This window comes from Varanus komodoensis, unplaced genomic scaffold, assembly GCF_004798865.1.
Source record: "Varanus komodoensis strain SLA01 unplaced genomic scaffold, ASM479886v1 scaffold22, whole genome shotgun sequence".
In the NCBI taxonomy this organism is placed as follows: Eukaryota; Metazoa; Chordata; class Lepidosauria; order Squamata; family Varanidae; genus Varanus; species Varanus komodoensis.
The window spans coordinates 14,101,347-14,122,152 of record NW_025335606.1 but is presented as its reverse complement, the minus strand read 5'-3'; the positions used below and the strand labels follow the sequence as shown (position 1 = coordinate 14,122,152).

The 20,806-nt window shown below is 45.3% G+C and overlaps 1 protein-coding gene across 1 annotated transcript in view; it reads left to right on the top strand.

Annotated features, from left to right (window-relative positions):
- Positions 1-11,191, top strand: part of ADAMTS12 (ADAM metallopeptidase with thrombospondin type 1 motif 12) — a 138,127-nt gene extending 126,936 nt beyond the window's left edge. The window contains exons 19-23 of the mRNA XM_044431052.1: positions 660-1,757; positions 5,844-5,996; positions 7,350-7,523; positions 9,296-9,449; positions 10,774-11,191. Coding sequence (XP_044286987.1) covers positions 660-1,757; positions 5,844-5,996; positions 7,350-7,523; positions 9,296-9,449; positions 10,774-10,931 — 1,737 coding nt within the window. The 3' untranslated portion in view covers positions 10,932-11,191. The remainder of the gene's footprint in view (positions 1-659; positions 1,758-5,843; positions 5,997-7,349; positions 7,524-9,295; positions 9,450-10,773) is intronic.
- The last annotated feature ends 9,615 nt before the right edge of the window (positions 11,192-20,806 follow it).

The window sequence follows — 20,806 nt, the reverse complement described above, 5'->3', positions numbered from 1 at the left end:
AGAAGGGAGAGAGATACTCCAAGCATATGCATAGATCAGGAATTTGTTTTCCAACTCAGAACTAAGTGCACAGTCCTTTCATGCAAAAACCAACATTTGGTTTCTTAATGGCTGTAATTCAGTTTAGCAGCATTGTTTAGAGAGCAAACAAACAAAAATCAACCAAGGCCCTTGCAACTGTTCACTTTTTAAATGTGGGCCAGAAACCTTTGCCTTCCCATTGCAGATCACCTCCTAAGATCTAACAGAAGGTCCCATTCTAACTTCTTCCAAGAAACTTCCTAAAAGTGAAATTTTGTCCACAGTCTTTTTTTAAGTTACAAATTAATCTTAAAAGAGAATGGAATGGACTAAGGAAAGTAACGCTACTCAGACTGAGAGAATACTCCTCTCCTTTTGCCCCACAAATCATTTGGCTCCACTTTCTCTTTCCTTGCATGGAGAAAGGAACTCCAATGGAACCTGGAGATGCAGAGCTCCAGGATTCAGCTGAGTTGTGTTCTTGGTTTAACTACAACTCACTGTCCAAGGAAGCTGCACACAGAAAAAATGCTTCTTGGTCATAGCCCTTCCAGTTCCTAAAACAAGTCAGCTATTTTAATATGACCGCATGAAAGGGAAATGATGGGATATCTGAAGATGGTTTATTTGTTTTGCAGTGTTCGGTTACTTGTGGAGGAGGGGTACGGACTCGTAACATCACCTGTACCAAAAACAATGGGGAACCGTGTGACATTTCAAAGAAACCCCATTCTAGAGCTTTGTGTGGTCTCCAGCAGTGTCTATCCACCAGAAGATTTCTATTGCACCCTATCAAACTGCACAATGGAAAGATAATCAGGAGAATTGGATCTAACCCCAGAAGAGGACCCACAGACAGGTCACCCACCCCAGAACCAAGGCCAAGAATCCCAGTGACAACAAAAGTACCCGAACCCATAAATGTTACTTTGGTACCCATATCCATTAAACCCCTTATGAACTTTTCTCAACAAGAAGACTTAGAAGTAAAAATATTCCAAAATGCCAGTTCTTCCAGCATTCATAATAATTCTTCCTACATAGTTAGTGACAACAGTTCACTGCAAAATAGCACCTGTGGACCTATCACAAATAGTACAAATGTTTCCAATTTGACAAACACGGGGAACATATCCAGCATGAAACCCTGCAGTTCTTCAGAAGGTGGCTGCGTCAATAAGGAGACTCTTACCACTGACGCCATGGCTTGGGTCATCTCACCAAGCTATCATTTAACTGAAGCACCCAATTCATTGACTAACAGTGTTGGTAGAGAAAGAAAAGACAAAACTGAAAGTGAAAGGCCAACAAGAGGATCCCCTGCTACCACAGCTGGGAAGCCCTCCAGAACCTCACCAACAGCTTATCATCTTGACACCTTTAGCCAAGTTCCTGTTACTCCAACAGCAGGAGTAGAAATTTCCTTGACCACAGTAGGTCTCAGTGGCCTTCGTGTACAAATAAACACACCCATAGCAGCAAATCCTGTCACAGAACAGTCGGCATTCTTAGATGATACCTCGAGAGACACGTCAGCGGAGAGAACAACACCAACATCCTCTGTCAGTGAAGCTCCTGTGAAGACCACAGAAGGTCCTTTGGTCTGGGACACCACTACGCCAAAAAGTCAGGACAGCGCTTTCAGGACATTGCCGAATGTCTCTGATCAACGTTCTGCAAAGGAGCCCATGAATTCACACCTTGATGCCTACTGGATGCTGGGGAACTGGAGTGAGGTATGTGTTGTGTTTCTCTGGTTTGCTCATGGAAACAGAAGTCATGCTCACTACATCTTTATCGTTACCTTCTTAAAGACAAAGAGCCATTTGATGCTTTCATAATAAAACTGTTATTCATACACAGGGCCTATAAGCAAACTAAACATCCTTAATTGATTTTTGTTAACCTTCTGGGCCTCTCCAAGTTCATTTTATCTTTCCTTCAAGATGCAGTAACTGAAACTATGCAGAGGAATTAAAATGTGAGCAAGCCCTTATTTTATACTGAGGCACATGTATCCCAGAGAATAAAGGAGTAGCTTTTACACTGTTAACACAGATATCAGAAGACCAGAGTTTTTGGTAGCTTTCCCATTTAAGTAGAGTTGAAGCTGGGAGACTAGAAATATTTTAAGTTGCTCACCTTTTTGGAAGCTGGCAGACATTCTTTAACAGACAATTTGCCCCTAAAGAGAGCAAAATTGAAAGAAAACCTACTTATCTGAATAAGGAACAGAAAAAGTACTTCTCTCTTACTCATCTTGCTTTCCAAATTTGGCTTTTCTCCTGTTTGGCTTAACAATGAAGCAAGGTCACAATTAGATCTGTCATCCACTGTGCCATTTACTGTATTTTTATTACATGTGGCAGGTTCTGGAAGGGCTGGCAGCTACCAGGATTGCAATGTGCTGTGTGTGGCCAGGGCTCTAATGCGTTTCTGCCCTGCAGTGGTCCTGGCAGTGGGGTTGTCTGATACAGCAAGAGGATTTCCCCCCATTTTTATAGGACTGCAGCACTGGAAGAGAGGGTTAAACTTCTCCTGTTTGTCTGCTGCAGTCCAGTAATGATCACTCTGGTCTCCCCAGTGGCTGTTTACATTTCGATGCATTTAATCTCACATCCAGGTTGGCCCTCAGCGCGAGCTGTCTGGGTCGAATAATGGTTGAGTTGTGTTTTTCAGCCTGAAACTAGTGATTCTGGGAGGACAAACGTGTTGCCTGAAAAGCACCTTGCAAACATTCACAGCCTTCCTCGAGTCTTTCCTGACTCCATTGCTTCTCGCTGGTTGCCTTGCTGCTGCATCAGGGCCAATTAGCGTCTTGTGACTGCCGCTTCTCCTGACAGACGGCCCCACTCAGCCAAAAGTCACACTGTGATCGGAATGGTGTCATGATGCTACATGAAGAATTGCAGCAGCGAGGGCAGCTGAGGGCAAGTGCACTGAAGTGCATGAATTAAATGCATGAACGTGCACACAAAACTGGCAGTGCCCAAAGACACTGCAAAAATTCAAGCATTTGCATTGATCATATCAAACAATTCTCCCCAGGAACCAGCTTTAGTAAAGCTAATGGGTCTTAATTGCCCTTTTCAGACTAAGCCACCTCAAGATACTTTCCATTGCAGCACGGAACTATCCACTGACTGGGTTTAGACGACACAGCAAGTCACACTCAGTGATTGGCTGTGGGTTATCATTGAACCTCGGGTAGTTATCGCAATGTGGCTTCTCATGTTGTCTGAACCCAGCTGAGATGAACCACAGTGAACAAGCCACAGCTTACAACCATGGGTTCTCTCCATGGATTGTTTGTGGTTAGCAAGCCAGTGCATGTTAGTACAGTTGGGTTCAGACAGCATAACAACCAACAACCACCTACAGTTCAACCGCAACAACAAGGATTATTGCGTTGTCTGAATCAAGACACTGTTACTGGGAAGACGCTTTTCCCTGAGCAGCTTCCGTAAGGATTGAAGATCAGCTCAGAGGAAGCAGTGGCCTCTGAGGATGGTGGCAGATGGCATCAGTAGTCCTGCTGACTAAAATATGCCAGTACTCTGCAAGTGCTCTGCAGGCCCTGCCTCCCCTAAACCACTGTAGGCCCCAATCCTACATATGTCAACCCAGAAGCAGGTGTCACCAAGCCCAAGGTGCCTGGCTTCCAGGAAAATGTGTATTTTCAGCTTAGAATGAGGAGGCCACCGGATTCGTCAGAGCTGGGACTCTGAAGGCGGAACGCCCACCCACTCGGTGCTGGTTTGGAAGGAGCCACACCAGCTGCCCCTCTCCAAGACAGCGGCTGGCCCTTGCGAGGAGAGAAAGGGGTGTGCTACAGAGGGGAGGATCTTGGGGACACAAACCAGACTTCATTTGGCAGCCCAGCTCCCTTCTTTCCCCTCCCAGCACTAACTCCAGATGGCAGAAAAGGAATGCTGACTGGAAATGCTCAGCCTGACATGCAGAAATAAGTTTGCACCCTCCATGAATATTCTTGCAAGGAGGGATGACAAATCTCTCCAGGAAGGACATATACGGGAACTTGTTTTAGCTCAGCTCTAATCTGAGGAGGGGGAGGAGTCATTTCTGTGAACCATTTTTTCTGTTCCTTTTGGAATGGAAAAGAACTGCTTGTTGCACGGCAAGTTACAACTTACAGGAAAACTCGTGTGCTGCCTGAGGCATTCCTCGCTTGCAAGAGCAGCCCGGCAAAAATGGATGTCTTCTGACAGTGTGGCTAGGACATGGTGAAGTCAATGAAGGGAGGTGTGGTGCGATGGAGCGGCTGTGTACAGCTGTGGCTCGGCTCAGAAAAGGATCTCCCCTTCTGGGTGAAAGGGAAGGAGCCTTTCCCCACAGGTCTTTAAGGCACATGACTTGGCCTTTCAACCAATTTAAGACCTACGGGAGGTAAGGGTATTAAACTGGTTGACATTCAAGCACCTCTGCTTGACTCCATCTTGGCATTGCCACCAAAATTTTATTTAAAGCAAAACAGAAATAAAATTGCATTCTGCTTGTGTGCAACAATGGGAGACTTTTCAACCCCAAGAGTCTCAAGAAAACTAATTATTTTTTTCAGGACTGGGTAGCTCATGTGGTCTTCTCTGCAAACTGATTTTTTTTGAATTGTAAATCATGGATAGATAATGGACAAACTCCAGTGTTACATAGACCAGCTTGAGCATATGCAACAGGATCTTCTTCTCCCCTCCTTCCCCCTGCAGCCTGCTATGACCCCCCCCCCCACCAGTGTTCCAGAGGAGCTCTCTAATTCTCAGGAACAATTTTGAGGCCGTACATGGGGCTCCAGGTGGAGAGAAGTAATGCGGGGTACGGTCTGTTCTAACTGGCGGCCGCTCCTTAGAGGCTCTCCAGCACCTGCTACAGGTCCTTAAGCCTAGCTGGGGCTGCCTGCTTCCAAAGCATTTGTTTGACAAAGTAGCTCCTAAGGAGAAGAAAATCAATCTTATTGCTTGGAATCAATCACCTCATTCAGTAGCAATAGGCATTGGGAATGTATTTTACTTTCTGGCATGTACATGTACCAAAAGGGACCCGTAATGATCCTACAGAATAGGTTTATTTCTACAAAAGTTCTGCCCCAGGAATGAACTTCTTTCCATTCCAAGCAACACTGAAAGTAGGTTTTACTCATGCCTGTTTTGGTTCTTTCTTCAGACACATTGAAATGAGGAAGTGGGAAGTGAATTGGAATCATCAAAAATTATTTGAAAGTGCATCCAGATTTTACAGGTCACTTAATATTGGAGGAGGTATAATGTCTATTTGGCATTATTTTCCTGAGCTGTCAAAATCTGGAGGAAAAAACGGATGCTGAAGAACTCAGTCTGAAGAAAGAGTGACCTCCAGAGAAATCTTTATGTCAGAAGGTTCACAAATGATTGCAGACACTGTGCTAACAAAGCTGCAGATGTTTCAGCTTCTTCCTGTGCCAAGATGCTCTGGTTCTGTCATTTTCTATACACATTAAATTCAATGCTTCAAATCAACAGCAGTAAAGAAGTTAGCTTCTGCTTCCATTTATTCTAGACTCCAGGGCACCCACTTTCCCATCAGAAGGCCCAGGGCCAATCCCCAGTGTCCCCTAGGAAAGGCTGGGAAAACTCTTGCCCAAGACCCTGGAGAGGCATTGCTGCCAGTCAGTGTTAACAGTGCTGGCTTTGCTGACCAAGGGTTCCTACGTTCCTCTCTTGCACGACAACCTAAATGCTTCAACATGTATCTCAGGGGGACATCCCTGCAATGTAAAAAAGATGAGGAAGGCGAGGTGCCAAGCCCTTTATTTCGGGGTTGTTTTGCAGTGTTCCACCACGTGTGGTGTGGGGGCTTTTTGGAGAATGGTGGAATGCAGCACCAAGAATGACTCTGACTGCCTGCATGTAAAAAAACCTGATCCAGCCAGGAAGTGCTACCTCCGCCCATGTGCCCAGTGGAAAGTCGGGAACTGGAGCAAGGTAACTGCCCTTCCGGATTGGTTTCTGTTCCATGATGTTTAGATTTCTGTCTTTTATATCCAAGAAAAATGCGGACAGAGGGGATTCCACATGGCCCCTCCCACTAGCAATGCCCAAACTTGGTAAAAGGGGAACTGTGTTCTTTGCTGAAACCAGGGAAAGCCCTCACTGTGGAAAAACGTTTCAGCTGTTTGATGCTTATTATCATTAAATTAGAAACGGGAAAGGCAGGGGTTAATTAAAATGAATGGATTGCCAAGAATTAGAAGTCTGATGACAGAGCTAATTTTGCTGTAAATATGGGGGGGGGGTTTGCCTCCAATGGGTTATTTTTAAATGTAATATAGTTGCTTGGTTGTCTGGTCATATAAACTGAAATGATTAGAAAGGGTGAACCTTTTCTTGATTGAACAAATGGGGGCTGTTTTTTCATTATAAAATATGATGATGATTATTCCTGCCAGCTGTCTGAGGTTAACAACCCAGGCTATTCAGCACGAGCATGTTAAAGCACTAAATGCTTCAGCTCGTCTCAGAAGAGAAATGCTCAGGAAGAGCAATGCGGAAGGAACTGCAGAGTTCCATTCTTTAGGTCTTGATTATTCCACACTTCTTGTTTGCTGGATTCACTGTGTCTGACAAACAAGAGTTCCTCTTCGAAAGGGCTGCTCAGCTGTCTGCTGGCTCCCCAAGGAGCAAGCTTGCAATGGTATGCTCCAGCCTTCTTTTGCCCCAAGGAGCAAGCTTGAAACCAAAACCTTTAGTACCTCAACCTCTGCTGAGCACGCCAACTTCAGAAGTCGTAGTCTCCTGTGAAGTCTCCCAGTTTGTATACAGTGGAGAGTCCCCATCCCCACAAAACACCTGCAGGCCTGTTGATTCCCGTCTCTGCTGTGCTTCCTCTCCTTGGGCCCCCAAGCAGGTGAGTGCTGCTGTAGGGAACACAGGCAGCAGGTAATACCAACAGGCCACTCCCCTTTCAGAGACTGCAGGTGACGGGCAGAGTGTCTCGGGCCATTCCCTCCTGTATGCTGCAGTGTGTATATTGCACCTCCTGCCTTTGGGTGCGCTGAAGGACCCTGTCCCGTTGCCAGTTCTCCATGTGGTCCTATCCCAGTGCAGCGGAATGGAGGGTGGGCACCATGTTTGCCTCAGGCAGCACTTTGAAGCGGCAGCGAGAGCAGCTGGAGGGAAAGTTCTCAAGGCTCCCCAGCACCTTTATCGTCTGCAAGGAAGGCAACAGCCCTGAGGGGTACGTTAGCCTTGGAAAGGGCTATTGGGCACTCAAGGATGTCCTTGGTGAAGATGCCCACAGATTCCAGTCAGACTTTCTTCTGGCCCTTCTCTCCACAGTGCTCCTCCAGCTGTGGGAGCGGCTTCAAGAGCCGCGATGCTCATTGCGTCGATGTTCATGACAACAGAATCCTGAGGCCATTTCACTGCCAGCTAGTAAAACGCAAGCCGCAGCTGAACACCCGCTGTAATGCAGGGCCCTGTGCGGAGTGGCATGTGGAACCCTGGAATGAGGTACACGGTCTCTTAGACAGAGCAATTAACAGCCTATTACAGGCAAACCAGGAAGGTGCGTCTTGACATTTTTGTGTTTATCTTAAAGGAAGGCACACAGTTATTGAATCTGGCACTGCAGTTCGCCTTGGGAATACCAAAGCAGTCTTGATGTGAAAGTGCCCAAGGCACACATCCACCTGAATGTTCTAGAGCACATTCTAGAATGTTCTAGAGATAACAAGACCCTTTTGGTCCAATTACTGAACTCCATTTCAGAGATGCTTTTGGGGACTGCATTTCAGCAGAAGGCAGGCCTGAAGATGAAGCACAGGCCCAGCTGATTGCAGCTTCAAGCTCTTTCAGCCAATAATGGAGCCTAAGAAGAGGTGTTTTTGAGTGGGGAATAGACTGCACAAAAGCCAGGAAACCACACAGTGACCAGGAGAAAGGTAGGGACAGGGTAATGAAGCATGCCTAGCTGGACACTGTGGTCCCAGACAGGCTGTATTTGGTGTGCAAACCTTAGGCCTGGGCTAAGACTTGGCCTAAGATGGGCCAGTGTTACCATGGACACTTGGACCTGGGTAAGATGGAGTCAGTATGGTCTGGCTGAGTGGGTTACTCCAGGCCAACCCGACTGGCTCCTTTCCACAATCAAGCACAGAGCAAAGGAAGATAAGAACACCCCCACCTCCCAGTTAACTCTGTGCCATGCTGGAAGTTGGGGAGAAGGCAACTGAGCTGTCAAACTGCTGCTACAGCATCCTGAACAGAGGCACCAGTAACTAGGGGTATCGAAGAGGCACTGGGTGGGTTCACACATCACAATAAACCGCCCTGCATGGTTTTCACAGTGTGCAGATTTTTGCCCATGCAAAAATTGCTTTGACAATTGTCTGGTTCCCATGGCAATGTAGTTTCTGTCCTGGCCACTCCATCCAGAAGCTCTCACCTGTCGCTCCCTATGGACCTCAGTGACCATGTTCTGATTGGTCCACTGAGGTTTTGAGGTGAGTTCTCCCTCTTCCCCCTCCTGAGCACGCCTGCATCTTTGCAGTGCTTCCTGGCCACTCCAGCCCTACAAAGGAATTCTCATTGAATTATAATAAACACTTTTGCCATGATTCTCCTCGTCTCTCTCCATGCATTATCTAGTTTCTCTCAGTTTCCAAAAGTAAATAGGGATGAGTGGGTGTCTTAGCCAGCAGGAATAACATGTCTGAGGACGTGTGTGTTGCTAGGGGGCCGAGGGTAGAAAGGAACAGATGGCTGAATGGCCTCTTCCATGGCCACCCTTTCCATAGAACGATTTGATGTTCCCATACCAACAATGATAACATACAGACCAGCGAAGCCACAGTGGAGCATGGAAACCCTAGAACAGACCATTGATTCTCTCCATGGTTTGGGGAAAATAAAGTACTGTGCAGAAATGGCACAACTGGGTCTAGAGCCGCCCCGAGGCTTTGTTGCGATGGGGGTGGCATAGAAATGTTTTAAATAAATAAATAGATAACATGTCAGGCCAACAATGGTAGGAAATCACCATGGCTTCTCATGATGTGTGAACCTGGACAATTAGTATAACTGGAGCTGCTGGCATTTGACTGCCAAAGCATCTGGAGAGTTCCAGTTTGGCTTTGCCAGAATACAGCAGTCAAAATCCTCATGTGTGTGACTGTCAGTCTCTTGAGAAGCTGAGGTAGGTGGACCCTTGGTCTGATGAGGCATGGCGTGCCTGATGCTTTTCCTTAAACTCTGTATGTGTCTCCACGTGGCCTCTCTTCCAGTGCTCTGTTCCATGCGGAGGAGGCACTCAGCAAAGAGCAGTGCAGTGCATCAGCACTGAAGAGCACGTGGTTAAGGACGGGAGTGTGTGTGAGCACAAGGCCAAGCCTCCAGGCTCTCGGAAGTGCAACCTACACCAATGCATGGAGAGACCAGGTGGGTGCAAGCCAGTAGCAACATGGGCAAGGGAGTGCTCTAGGTTGAGGATTCCACACAACCAGCCACTTCACTGGGGATACTTTCTTAACCAACAGATCTCTTAAGACCTGCATCAATGTGGGGATGGGCAGATCGGTATGCTTCTAGTCACAGTCTGTTTTGTGTATATCTGTCCTGTCCAATTTCTGCATTAATCTGCAAATTCTACGTGGGAAAATTCTCCGTGCACACATCACTCATGTGTCAAGTCCACTTGCCCAGAGAAGTTCAGAAAAGCCTAGCCCAAAACATGTGAAGTGTCACTGCCTGCAGTCACTAAATCAACTCTGACATAACCCATAAGATTGTGGTACAAACTAATAGAGAATAATTCTGTTTACCAAACGATGGTGTCGTTATTGACAACTGCAAAAATGGAAGTCACTTTCTCCCATACAATGTGGATGTGGTTAGACTAGCAAACATACTGGCCTGGAACTAGAAACATCCTTTGTGAAGCAGAAATTTACCACTGGTAGAACAGTTCTTCCCCCTCTTCTTTTAATCCTGCAGCCCTCCTTGCATCCTCCAAATGCCTAGAGCAAACATTTGGAAGATGTGCAGAACGTAAGAAAATGCCAGAGAAGGAGAGGGCGTGGAAGTCCAGTTCTAGCCACAGTATCCTTTTGTTGGCAGAACAGTGATTCTGGATCTAGCCTGAAGGAGGTCCATGAACAAAAGTTTGCTTCTTTATGCGGTTGCCTTCCTGGGCGAGGAATTGCAGGCATCAAGCAAATGCATGGTGGCACAGGCCAGTGAGGCACTCGCACTTTGGTGATCTGCACACAAGGAATTCTCCCATCTAGCACACATGCAGTACAGTTTTTACACATATTAGGGAATGATCCTGTGGCCCATAGAATTGTCAGGGTGTGCAAAGGCAGCGTCCAAGTTTGAAAGCTGGAGATAGAGCTCTGACTTCAGAGATGGGAATCGGAGCTGCAGCCCATTGCCTGGCTCCTTGTAGCTGGTATAATGAGAAGCTAGCCGGCCACTTTCTGAGGTCAAGGAAGTGGCCTTGGAGGGCAAATCAAGTGTGTGAGGAAAAGAAATTTAAGGGGCACTGAGAGTTCTCCAACTTTTTTCCTGACTAAAAAGGATGTTATCCTGTACACATTTACCTGGAAGTAGGCCCTACTGAAGTCAGTGCAGCTTGCTTTTGAGTAGACTTGCTTTGGATTACATTGTTCATGTCTTTCCACCCATCTTTCCAATGTCTGTCTTACTATCCTACTTCTGGTGGCATCAAACACATGTCGAGATGTGTGTGTTTCTACTACAGGCTTGCCTTGCAGCAAGGACAGGCTGTCAGCAACTTTCTGCCAGCGAGTGAGAGATGTTGGTAAATGTACCATGCCATCGGTGCGGAAGCAGTGCTGTTTCACATGCCTAGGGCCCAGGCTGGTAATGAAACACCGCCTTCGAAGCAAGCGAACCTGACACGTGGGCAGAGAAACTCGGCTTGCCAAATCTGACTCTGAAACTCAAGAATGCGAAAACTCATGTACCTCTTCCCCCATGGCCTATGGAGCCATCAGCCAGTGGATTCGACCCTTTCCAAAGCCAGGAGACCCTTCTCTGATTTTGCAGCGTTGGACTGACTTGTTCTGCATGCAGTCCTGGATGGTCCCTGTGTCCTCTCTGGTGCCCTTCGTGCCTCTGCCCTCTCCCTCTTCCTTCTCTCCTTCAAGAGGAATGACCGTGGCATCAGGTCGCTGACCCCTCTCATAAGGTGCTATAGAAATTACACTGGTTGGAGACCTGCACCCGGATCTAGCCGGGAAGACACTCCGGTGGCAGAAGCCGGATCCGCTGTGTTCCGCTAACGCCCGTGCAGGTGCATGTCTCGCTCTGTCCTCAAACGTGCATCCCGGCTCCATGGAACCGGCATGACACATCCTTGAGTGGGGATGCAACCTGCCCCCCAGAACATTTGCTTTCTACCTATGGTCAGTTGCCAACCTCCCTTTTCTCTCTGTATTGCTTTTCCTAAGCATCTCACAGCAATAAATAGAATACATCAAAGCACAGTAGGAACGATTAAAATTAATCACACCAGCAAGGAAATTATAATGAAGGTATCTATCAATGTGTAAAACTTTGCATTAAAACAATACAAATAAACTGACCTATTCCAGCTGGTTAAAATGGAAGAGAGGCAGGCTGAGGCCTGACATGGAAATAAATATACATGGCATACAAGGCAAAATAGATCTTCATTCCACAATAGGGATGTCAAAGAAATCTGCAAGAGTCAAATGAGTTTGGATTTCTATGATTTTTTAGTTTCCTCTGTGCACGTATCTTTAAAACTCTCAAGTTCTTTATCTCCTTGATATGAAGAACTTTACATATTTTGGTAAATTCTTATCAAAACCAGGCCAAGGAAATTCCTACTTACCTGCACCAGCCCAGCTCAATATTCCCAGCATGCAGAGGACAATGTTATCTCTGCCTGCCATTTAGCTGTTAGAGGTGAGGAGCCTATCAGAAAAAGGAGGTGATAACCTAATGAAGCAATTTTACTTAAACACTAACAAGGTTAAATACTCTGGGATTCAAACTCAGACTTTTAAGAGCTAAGCCCTGTCCCTACATACACAAGCCTGCCTCTTTCAGTTTCTTCCACTTTTGACTTAAAAAACCTCTAGTGCTTTATATACCAAATATGAAGAACTTTGTGAATGTTGTCGATTTTTATCAACACTGAACTGAAATTGTCACAGCAGCAGCTTGTCTCCAAGCTCTCTTCTGGGTCTCCTCTCAGACCTTTCCCACCTCTCACCAGCACCACTGGAGCTGGACTGGGGCTCTTGGAACCAAAGTTTTGCCTCATGGCCTGGCTGGCTGTGATATTTTGGTTCTGGGGATGTGGGTTGAACCAAGTGATCCCTTTAATCTGCCTCAGCTGCAGTACTGTTTAAATCAAAGCTAGCAGCTGGGCCTGCTGTGACTTTACTTGTTTAAACTTGGTCTAAAACTTATTCTGCTATCATGTTTCTTTCCACTTGAACCATCCAATGCAATCAGACAAGGGAAACAGATTTTTCCAAGTTCACCCAAGAATTCCATCCCGCCCGGATGCAGCAGCAACCATCTGAGGTTGCAAGGAATGGCATTTCCTTGTCCTTTTTACTGAAGATTATTTAAGTGGAGATGCCAGAATTGAAATGGTGGCCTTGGGCATACAAGCCGCCATCAGTCTGTAGCTGCTTCTTACCTATCACATGTCAACAGGGTCTGTGATACAGATAAACCAAACTGATGATCTGTGACCCAATCTCCCTTTTTGGAATGGTTTCTAAAAAGCAGCTGGGATGGGTGGGCAGGCGGATTCAGAATGGACGAAAGAGTGGGCCCAGGAGCCGAGAAACATGCTGGCCCTGGGTGCTGTTAGACTCCAGCTCCCATTAGTCCAGCCAACAGGTTAGGTAGAAATACTTGGCAATTCTGTTTATGGGGAATTGCAAATGCTGCCATTTTCAGCTACAAGAAGTTAATAGATTTGTGAACTGAGCAGGGGTGTCTTCTTGTTTCCTACGGTGCTAATATGCCATGGTGCTAAAACCTGCACAGTGCCCGAAATGTCTGTACAGTGTGTAGATGTCTTTCTCAGCGACATCGGCTCTGAAGTTCTACCTTGCTGGGCAGTGCCTGCCACATTGCTTCTTGCAGTGTCATGTGGTGCATTTCTCTGCTTCAGTTTGTAAAATACTGAATGTCGTATAGCTCCTCATGAGAATTAAAAGTATATCAGCTTCTTTGATGTTGGAAAAAGCTATAATTGGACTTGTGCATGAATGAATGCTTTGCGTGTGGCTGAGGTCTGCATGGGAACGAGCGGGGGCGGGGCAGCCTTTGAGTGCTGAACCATGAGGTCTGCCGTAAGCCAAATCCACCCGGTGGGAGAGGAATGGGTCTGCCTGGGCACATGGGCCATTCTTGCTTGGATGGTCTCAGTTGCCCACAACTGTCCGGTCAGGAGCTGCACAGATGTACATAATCCTGCTGAATGTTTGCAGAAGGCAGCCTTTCCCAACTCGATGTCTTCCAGGTATTTGGACTGGGATTCCTGCCCTGCTAAGATGAGGGGCAACCAAAATCCATGCTGTGGGGATCCGTCTTCTGCTCTGACCGGAGACAAGCTGGCTCGGTTCTGGGGAAAAGTCTTCACATCTGTCATTGGGGCAGTGCAGAGGCTTCCTCAGAGGGGCACTGGGGCATTCTGTGTTTCTGGAGGACGTGACGCAATGCCTTGGTCTGATGCCAAACCCAGGGCACAGACTCTGGCCCAGCTAGGGTCTCCCGGCAAGTCCAGTTTCTCCCAAATGGCCATGCCCCTTTCAACTTGGAAAACAGCAAAGATGCTCCCAGCTTTGCTGTGGTGCTTCCCCCACCTGACCACCTGCCCTCCCCCAAAAGGCCTCGCCTGAGGCTGACTGGCAGCTATTCTGGCCTGCCCCTTTGGCCTCAGCAGCCAGCCACCACCAGAATGTGCCCCAAAAGAGCGTCTGAAAAACTGGGAAAGATTCGGCCCCCCCTGCATGAGCTTGTGGATCAGAAGCGAGCCGGAAAAGGAGATGTTTGCCTCGTGATCAAGCCTGCGACTTCTGCTGTTTCTACCCCCCTCCCCCTTTTGTGCATCACAGCAGTGGCAGGCAGCAGAAGGAAGACGCCTGGCATAGTCAAAGACACACAACTATAGTGCCTGTTCGTGCTCTGCTCTAGGTAGAGCCTAGTAGACATCCAAAGGCCACCTCTGATCGTGCCATCATGTCAGGTTATCAAAGAGACGCGTTTTTGCCCTTTGCTGTGCTAACTTGAAGGGGGAAAGTGAATAATTGCAAGAACCAAATTTGCACTCACAACTCTAGCTTTCAAAGCACCAGAGTTTGGTCAAAGCACTTGGGAGTTTGTAAAAGATGCAGCTATCTACGCCCAAGGAAGAAGCACGAAGAGTGACTTCATCATAGGAATGGGGGAGAAATTCATTCAGTTTGCCTGTCCCTCATTTTACACAAGTGAACAAATACATGAAATTTTATTCTCTGAATTTATAATGGGGTCCTACAGTAAAATAATGCTTACTAAATGTATATATTATTTATTAGAGGAAAGTGCACAAAATGTATATTTGTGAACCTATTTAAAAATCATATGGGGAAGATTGTTTGCAAAAAGGCTAAATTGCATATAAAATGCAAGTGTTAAGAGAAGTATGCACAAAATGTGCATAAAATTGTATGCAAAAAGTTTGTTGAAATTTGTGCAAAACAAATTTAAAATGGGAATAATGAGAAACCCAGACAAACTAATATGGCTAGGTGTGCTCATGCATCATTTTCAGTTGCTAGCTTGCCTTACTGTGCCCTTTGTAATAAAACCAAGGACAAAGTCAAAACTCTAGTGGTTACCTTTCATTAAGCTTAGCAGAAAAACACAGCATCACATTTTGAATATCTGAGAAATGCATCCCCCCTTGCATACCTGAGGTATAGTAAATAGTAAGGCTGAGCATTCAATTATTTGTGCAGGAAGGTATTGCCCATTTGCAAAGCATTAAGAAAGCATCCCTGCCTTGCACCTAGAAACCTAGCATGCCAAGATGAGGGCAAGCTCTTTCTGCAGATAGCAAGAATTTTCTGGCATCTTAAAGACTAACAGATCCATTACCAGAACCAATACCCAAAAGTGTGTCCATAACTCCACTGGGCATGCAGAGAAGGATCTTGGCACCTCCTAGACTCCCTGCCTTCCCTGCCCTAAATTTTGTCTTTTTAAAATTTAAGAAATGGCTTAAGGAATGCATCCTAGAACATGAAATGCAAGTTCTGCTCTGTCTTTATTTCTAGGAGTGCCTCAAAGCCTGACATCTATCCCATAGTCATTCTTCAAAAAATAAAATACTAGGAAGCTTCTCCCTAGTGAGACCAAAAGGACATTAAAACCAAAAGAAAAGTTCTGCTGGGTCAGCCCACTGGGTCATCCAGCCTAAGCTCCATCCGCACAGCGGCAAATCACAGGATCCTGCAAGTGGGAGAGAAGCGAGAGCTCCACCTGCCCATGCTCCTCATCAACTGAAAGCTGTTGCCGCCTCCAGAAATTTGGCACATTCCCTTTTAAAGCCATGCAAATGGCTGTTTATAACTTCCTCCTGTGGTAGTGAATTCCATACTCACAGTTTAACTATGCCTGGGTGAAGAAGTCCTTCCTTCCTTTTATCTGTCCTGAATCACCCACCAATGAGTTTCCTGAGATGGCCACTTTGAGCTAAGGCACTAAGGGAGAGGGAGAAAAATGTCTCCCTCTCCACTTTCTCCATGCCTTCACTTCAGATCCATCTCAATGTGTTTGTCCTTCAGGTGGCAGAAGCCTCTGTTTGCTGCAACAGACTAACCAGGGAAGCTGTTTAAAAGAAAAAGAACAACTACAACTGCAAAGAGATGGCTTTGCTTTGCTTTGCTTTACAATATACAGTAGGTGTTCTAAGCATTGGAAGCTCCTTTAAAAATCTTAATCTTAAATGTGGTTGCAATTCCTAAGGCCTGTAAATAGGGTGCCAGGCTTCAGTTTAAATCTATCAGATCCTGCACAATGTGATTATCATGAACTGCAGTCAAGACAAGAAGCTAGCCTGATATGAAAAATTTTGTACAGGGCATGATGATTTTGTAGGAAGAAAAAGACAAGATGGTTTAACTTGTGCATAAATGCTGCTGCTCGGCATTCCACCTTTCTAACCCATCATAGGCAATGAATAGTGTGTGGAACTTCAGAAGACTGCTTCTTTTTAATAGTACACACAATCAATAGCATCTCTTGACTGCTGTGTGCTGTGCTCACCTCATGAAAACTACTTCACTGGGCTCATGTTCAAAAAAGGAACAGTATGTCTTTCAGCAGATTTTGAAATGCTTTGTTTCAAGGCAGCTGGAGATATTCATTATTATTCACCCTTGTTTTCCGATGGAAGACTGCTCATCCTCTCCTTTGCGGTGTGCAGGCTTGCTGCTTGTCTGCCTTTTCAGAGTTCCAGTGGGCAAACAACATATTCCATGGCAGCCATGGGTAATGTGTTCCCAATGGTCCCCTTTCCTTTGCAAAGGAAAGCAAGTACTTTGAAGTGCAGGGAAAAGAGTCCCCAACCTTATTCTGAGCTGTTGGGCACATTTGATTTTTTGAGAGTTCTGGGGTCCTGCCACTCATGCAATGGGCATGGGCCATCATAATTTGTCAGCAGACAAACGGAGGGGGGTAAAGTATAGAGGTAAGATGCCTAAGAACCTTAGTACAAAGGTCAGACATAGAGTCTCAGCTCCAAAACGCCAATTCTTTTGAGCCCACAGCCCAGTGCCCATTTCACAGCACACAAACTTGGCCAGGAAACTGGATGCAAGACAGAGGGGAAGGTCTGAGGTCCAAGAGCCAGTTCACATATTTTTCTTCTGAAAGGATGATAAACTCTCCATTTCACAGAAGGCAACCTGGTAATGTTCAGAGGGAAATGTGTACAAGAACACACAGAAAAAGAAGCAAAGTATCCATTCACATCACACCCATCCTGGGAAAATAAAACACCCCCTTCCCTTCCTAGCAGCTTACCTCAACATATTTTTTCTCTATGGAAGCAGGAAGGAAGGAAGGAAGGAAGGAAGGAAGGAAGGAAGGAAGGAAGGAAGGAAGAGGGTAGCCAGGCAGTTGCAGAAAAGGGAGGAAGGGGAAGCAAGGGAAAAGGGGAGACAAGATGAGGAAGGGAAAGAGGAAAGGGGGTGGGAGAGGAAGAGGAAGAGAGAGATTGGGTTTGCATGACACAACTTCTTAATTCCAATTGAAAAATAGAACTTTACCTTTGACAGCTTCATTTTACCATGTTTCTGAGCTGGTATAATCTTGGGGTGCAAAAGTGAGGGGTCCTTTGGGATATGTGAACTCCCTGCACCCTAAGGGATGAACTGACATGCCACACCCTTGCAACAAAGGGGTTGAATCGCATGCCATTCCTGTTTGGGGGAGCCAAGAACACTTCAGCCTCTGGTTACATTTGACAGCTTGCTTTTTGACAGCATGGCGAATGTTGAAATAGGACTTTTTGTGGTGTCGTGCTTTTTACTGTACATTTTCTTCATGCACAGAATTTTACAGGGGTTCCAGATGTCTCAGAGTCAACATGTAAGCCTCCCATGTTTTCTCATTGTTTCTCTGATCCATTTTTCCCCAGAAAAAACAGGAAAGAAAAGACCAAATAGCTGCACTGTGCCTTTCGACTGGTAACAGTTCTCTTCTGCTGCCTTCCTCCCTCTCTCCAGGAATTGTGCTGCCACCTGTTGCCAAAAAGAGGAGAGGCAAACCATTGTAGCCAGAATGTGAAACAGAGAGGTTCTAACTTCATCACCTGAGTTGCATAAAATGGCAGGAGTTTATCCCCAGTGGATGCTATGCAGATTTAGTTGGGATTCTTAAGGAAAGCTGTGCTCTAGAGAAAGCAGACTGGCCTGAGTGCAGCTGCTCCAACTGCACAGTCTGATGACACATGGCCTTTGAACAAGCTTCTTGAAGATAGCAACATAACCTGTCTTTTAAACTTTGGATACAACCATTTCAGATAAATAATATGCAAAACCAATTGTTAGGTGATTCCAAATGCAGTTAAAGGAAAACAGAGTAAATTAATGGTGTGCAATGAGAAAGTTATTGAAAATATATCTTAAGTGAAGACACTACCCCGTTTTCTAGGAACATAAGAAAAGCTTGGCTTGATCAGACAAGTCCAGCATTCTGATCACACAATGGCCAAGCAGCTGCCACTGCAAGAGCACTTCCTTGCCCATGTTTCCCAGTAACTGGAGAGCCTAAGTACACTGCCTCTGATACTGGAAGAATGTAGTAGTAACAGCTGGTTTGTTTTCTATGTTGCTATCACTTCCAGCATCAAGGGAGAGTGTCAAGTTATTTGGCAGGGTATTTTTAGTACAATATTGCATAAATGTCTGTATTCCTGACAAAAACTTTATACTTGGGAATGTCAGGCACTCTTAACAGAATACTCCCATGCAAGTCTACTCAGAAGCAAATGTCTCTGGTCTAAATTCAACAGTTCCACTACCTTGTCACTTTGCACAAGGCCACTGTACAATAGGCAAGTAGCTACGAAAGAGGTTGCTTGAGCGAAACTCCAGTTGGTCTTGTGCATAGTTTGGAACTCGTTTTCCACTAGAAATAACATCATTTGCACTGGAGGACTGTCACTGTGGAATAACAACCCATTAAGTTCATTGGTGCTTACCCCAAAGTAAGTATGGGATTGCATCGTTTCATTAGATTTCCAGCACAAACAAACAAACAAACAAACAAAATCAACAGTCTTTAGTATTATTTGAGAAAAGCTATGGCAGTAAAATTGGTATAAATCTGAGAAACCCACTACAAGTTGCCTCACTTCAGGCACAAGCAACGTTGTGCCACAAACAACTCTTAATAACTGTGGTGAGCCACTGGCTACAGGATGGCAGCGTTCAGAGGAAACGTGTTCCTGCCCAGTGTCTCCTAGGTTGTCAGGTGAAGGAATGTTGCAAAGGAAGGGGAGGGAACTGATTATCTCCCAGGTTCATCATGGGTGCCTGACAATTAGCAAGAACCCATGGGTAGAAGTGGTCCCTCTCTGCCCCTTTACCCACATCGAATCCAAATTTAAGCGTGAACAACTGGCCTGGCAGAAGTGGACCTCCCTACCTCCTCCTTCCCATGACAGGCTCTGTAGCCCAAAACGCTACAGAGCATTGGGAGAATCTGTTGGAGTGAATTATAGAATGTGGGGAGCAGATATCCCCCCAAATCAGTCAGAGCTTTCACTAGCAAGTCTTTACTCGCACAGAAGTTGCCTTTTGTAGAAAGAGCCTTGATGCAACTCCATTTATGTCGCACAACCTCTTACCCTTCTCCATTGTCATCTTTGCTGAATTGCTAATGCTCAGACATATTAATAAATCATTAGTTATTTGCTTTCTCCCAATGTAATGTTCTATTTCCTTCACCAGAAGGTAATGGGTACTGTAAAAGACTATCGTGATTTCTTTACATTATGAATAGCCTAGCTTTTCAACTGATCATGCTGCCCATTCAGGCTTGTAGAATGGCCCTGGTTGATCAAAAGCTGTAAGGAAGCTTTCCAAAGTAAACTCTTAAGTCCCAGTTAGTAAATTCCAGGTTTTTTTGAGCCTGTGTACCAGGGGTACATTTCCAGAAGAATGACCCTGCCTTGTCCAGAGAAGGTTGTAAGGGACCCAGACCTTCTCTTTTCTTTGTGATCTTTCCATCTTCTCTTTCTTTCATCTATTTCCTTAACGCTGATAATCCACTGACAAAAAAAGATGGATTGTTTTCTGGTTGGCATTATTATAAGCTTTGTCTGGAAAGGTTCATACTAACAGTTGTAACACACACACAAACACACACACACTCCAACAAGGTGAAGAAATATGCTGCTTTTTTCTGAGCACCTAATTCATTGCTCAAGAAGCAGCTATTACTGTTACTATTTTGTGCACACTAAAGTTACTATTTCATGTACACTAAAACATAGCACAAGAAATTGATCCTGCCTTCCTGTAGTCTGAGTCCTTAACTTGTGTTACCTAAAACTATGATTTGCAGACCACATGAGTGTCCTGGTGAACTGTCAGCTGAATTTTGCAGCTTTATGAACAGCATGACTAATACATAGGTGATCTTACTTGCTGCTAGGAATTGTATGCAAGAGTCTGGTGCTTCCAGAAAGAAAATTCCATGATATGCAAGTCAAATATTGTACATAACTCCTAACATTTCTTGTATAGTTCATCTACAGGATAAAATTCTTTAGGACACAACTACATGCCCGACATTGCATTTGTAACTATATAACAGGACATTGTGACATTTGTAGTATGTTTACTGAAAAGTACATTCTGCTGGGTTCAATAAAATTTAGTTCCTCTCAAGTGACTTCAGCTCACAGCTTAAGAGTGTTTCACTGTCCAAAGGTCCAAAGGCTGGAGACCTATAATACTCATCAAGTTGACTAATTGATCCTAGCAGGAATATTGCAGGGCTTCTAAGACAAAATGTCATTTGCCTTTTTATTACAAACTTCAGTATCGTATTTCAGAAGGTACTTTGTCATCTTCTAGGTTCCCTCATTATCATTTGGTGTGTTACGCTTCCCCTCCCTTTCCTCTATTGTACTTTACTAGTCTGCAATACAGCAGGTAGGGCCATGTCTCTTTAATGTCTGTGCCACACACAGCAGGATAAGTACAACATATACAGTAAGTATTATA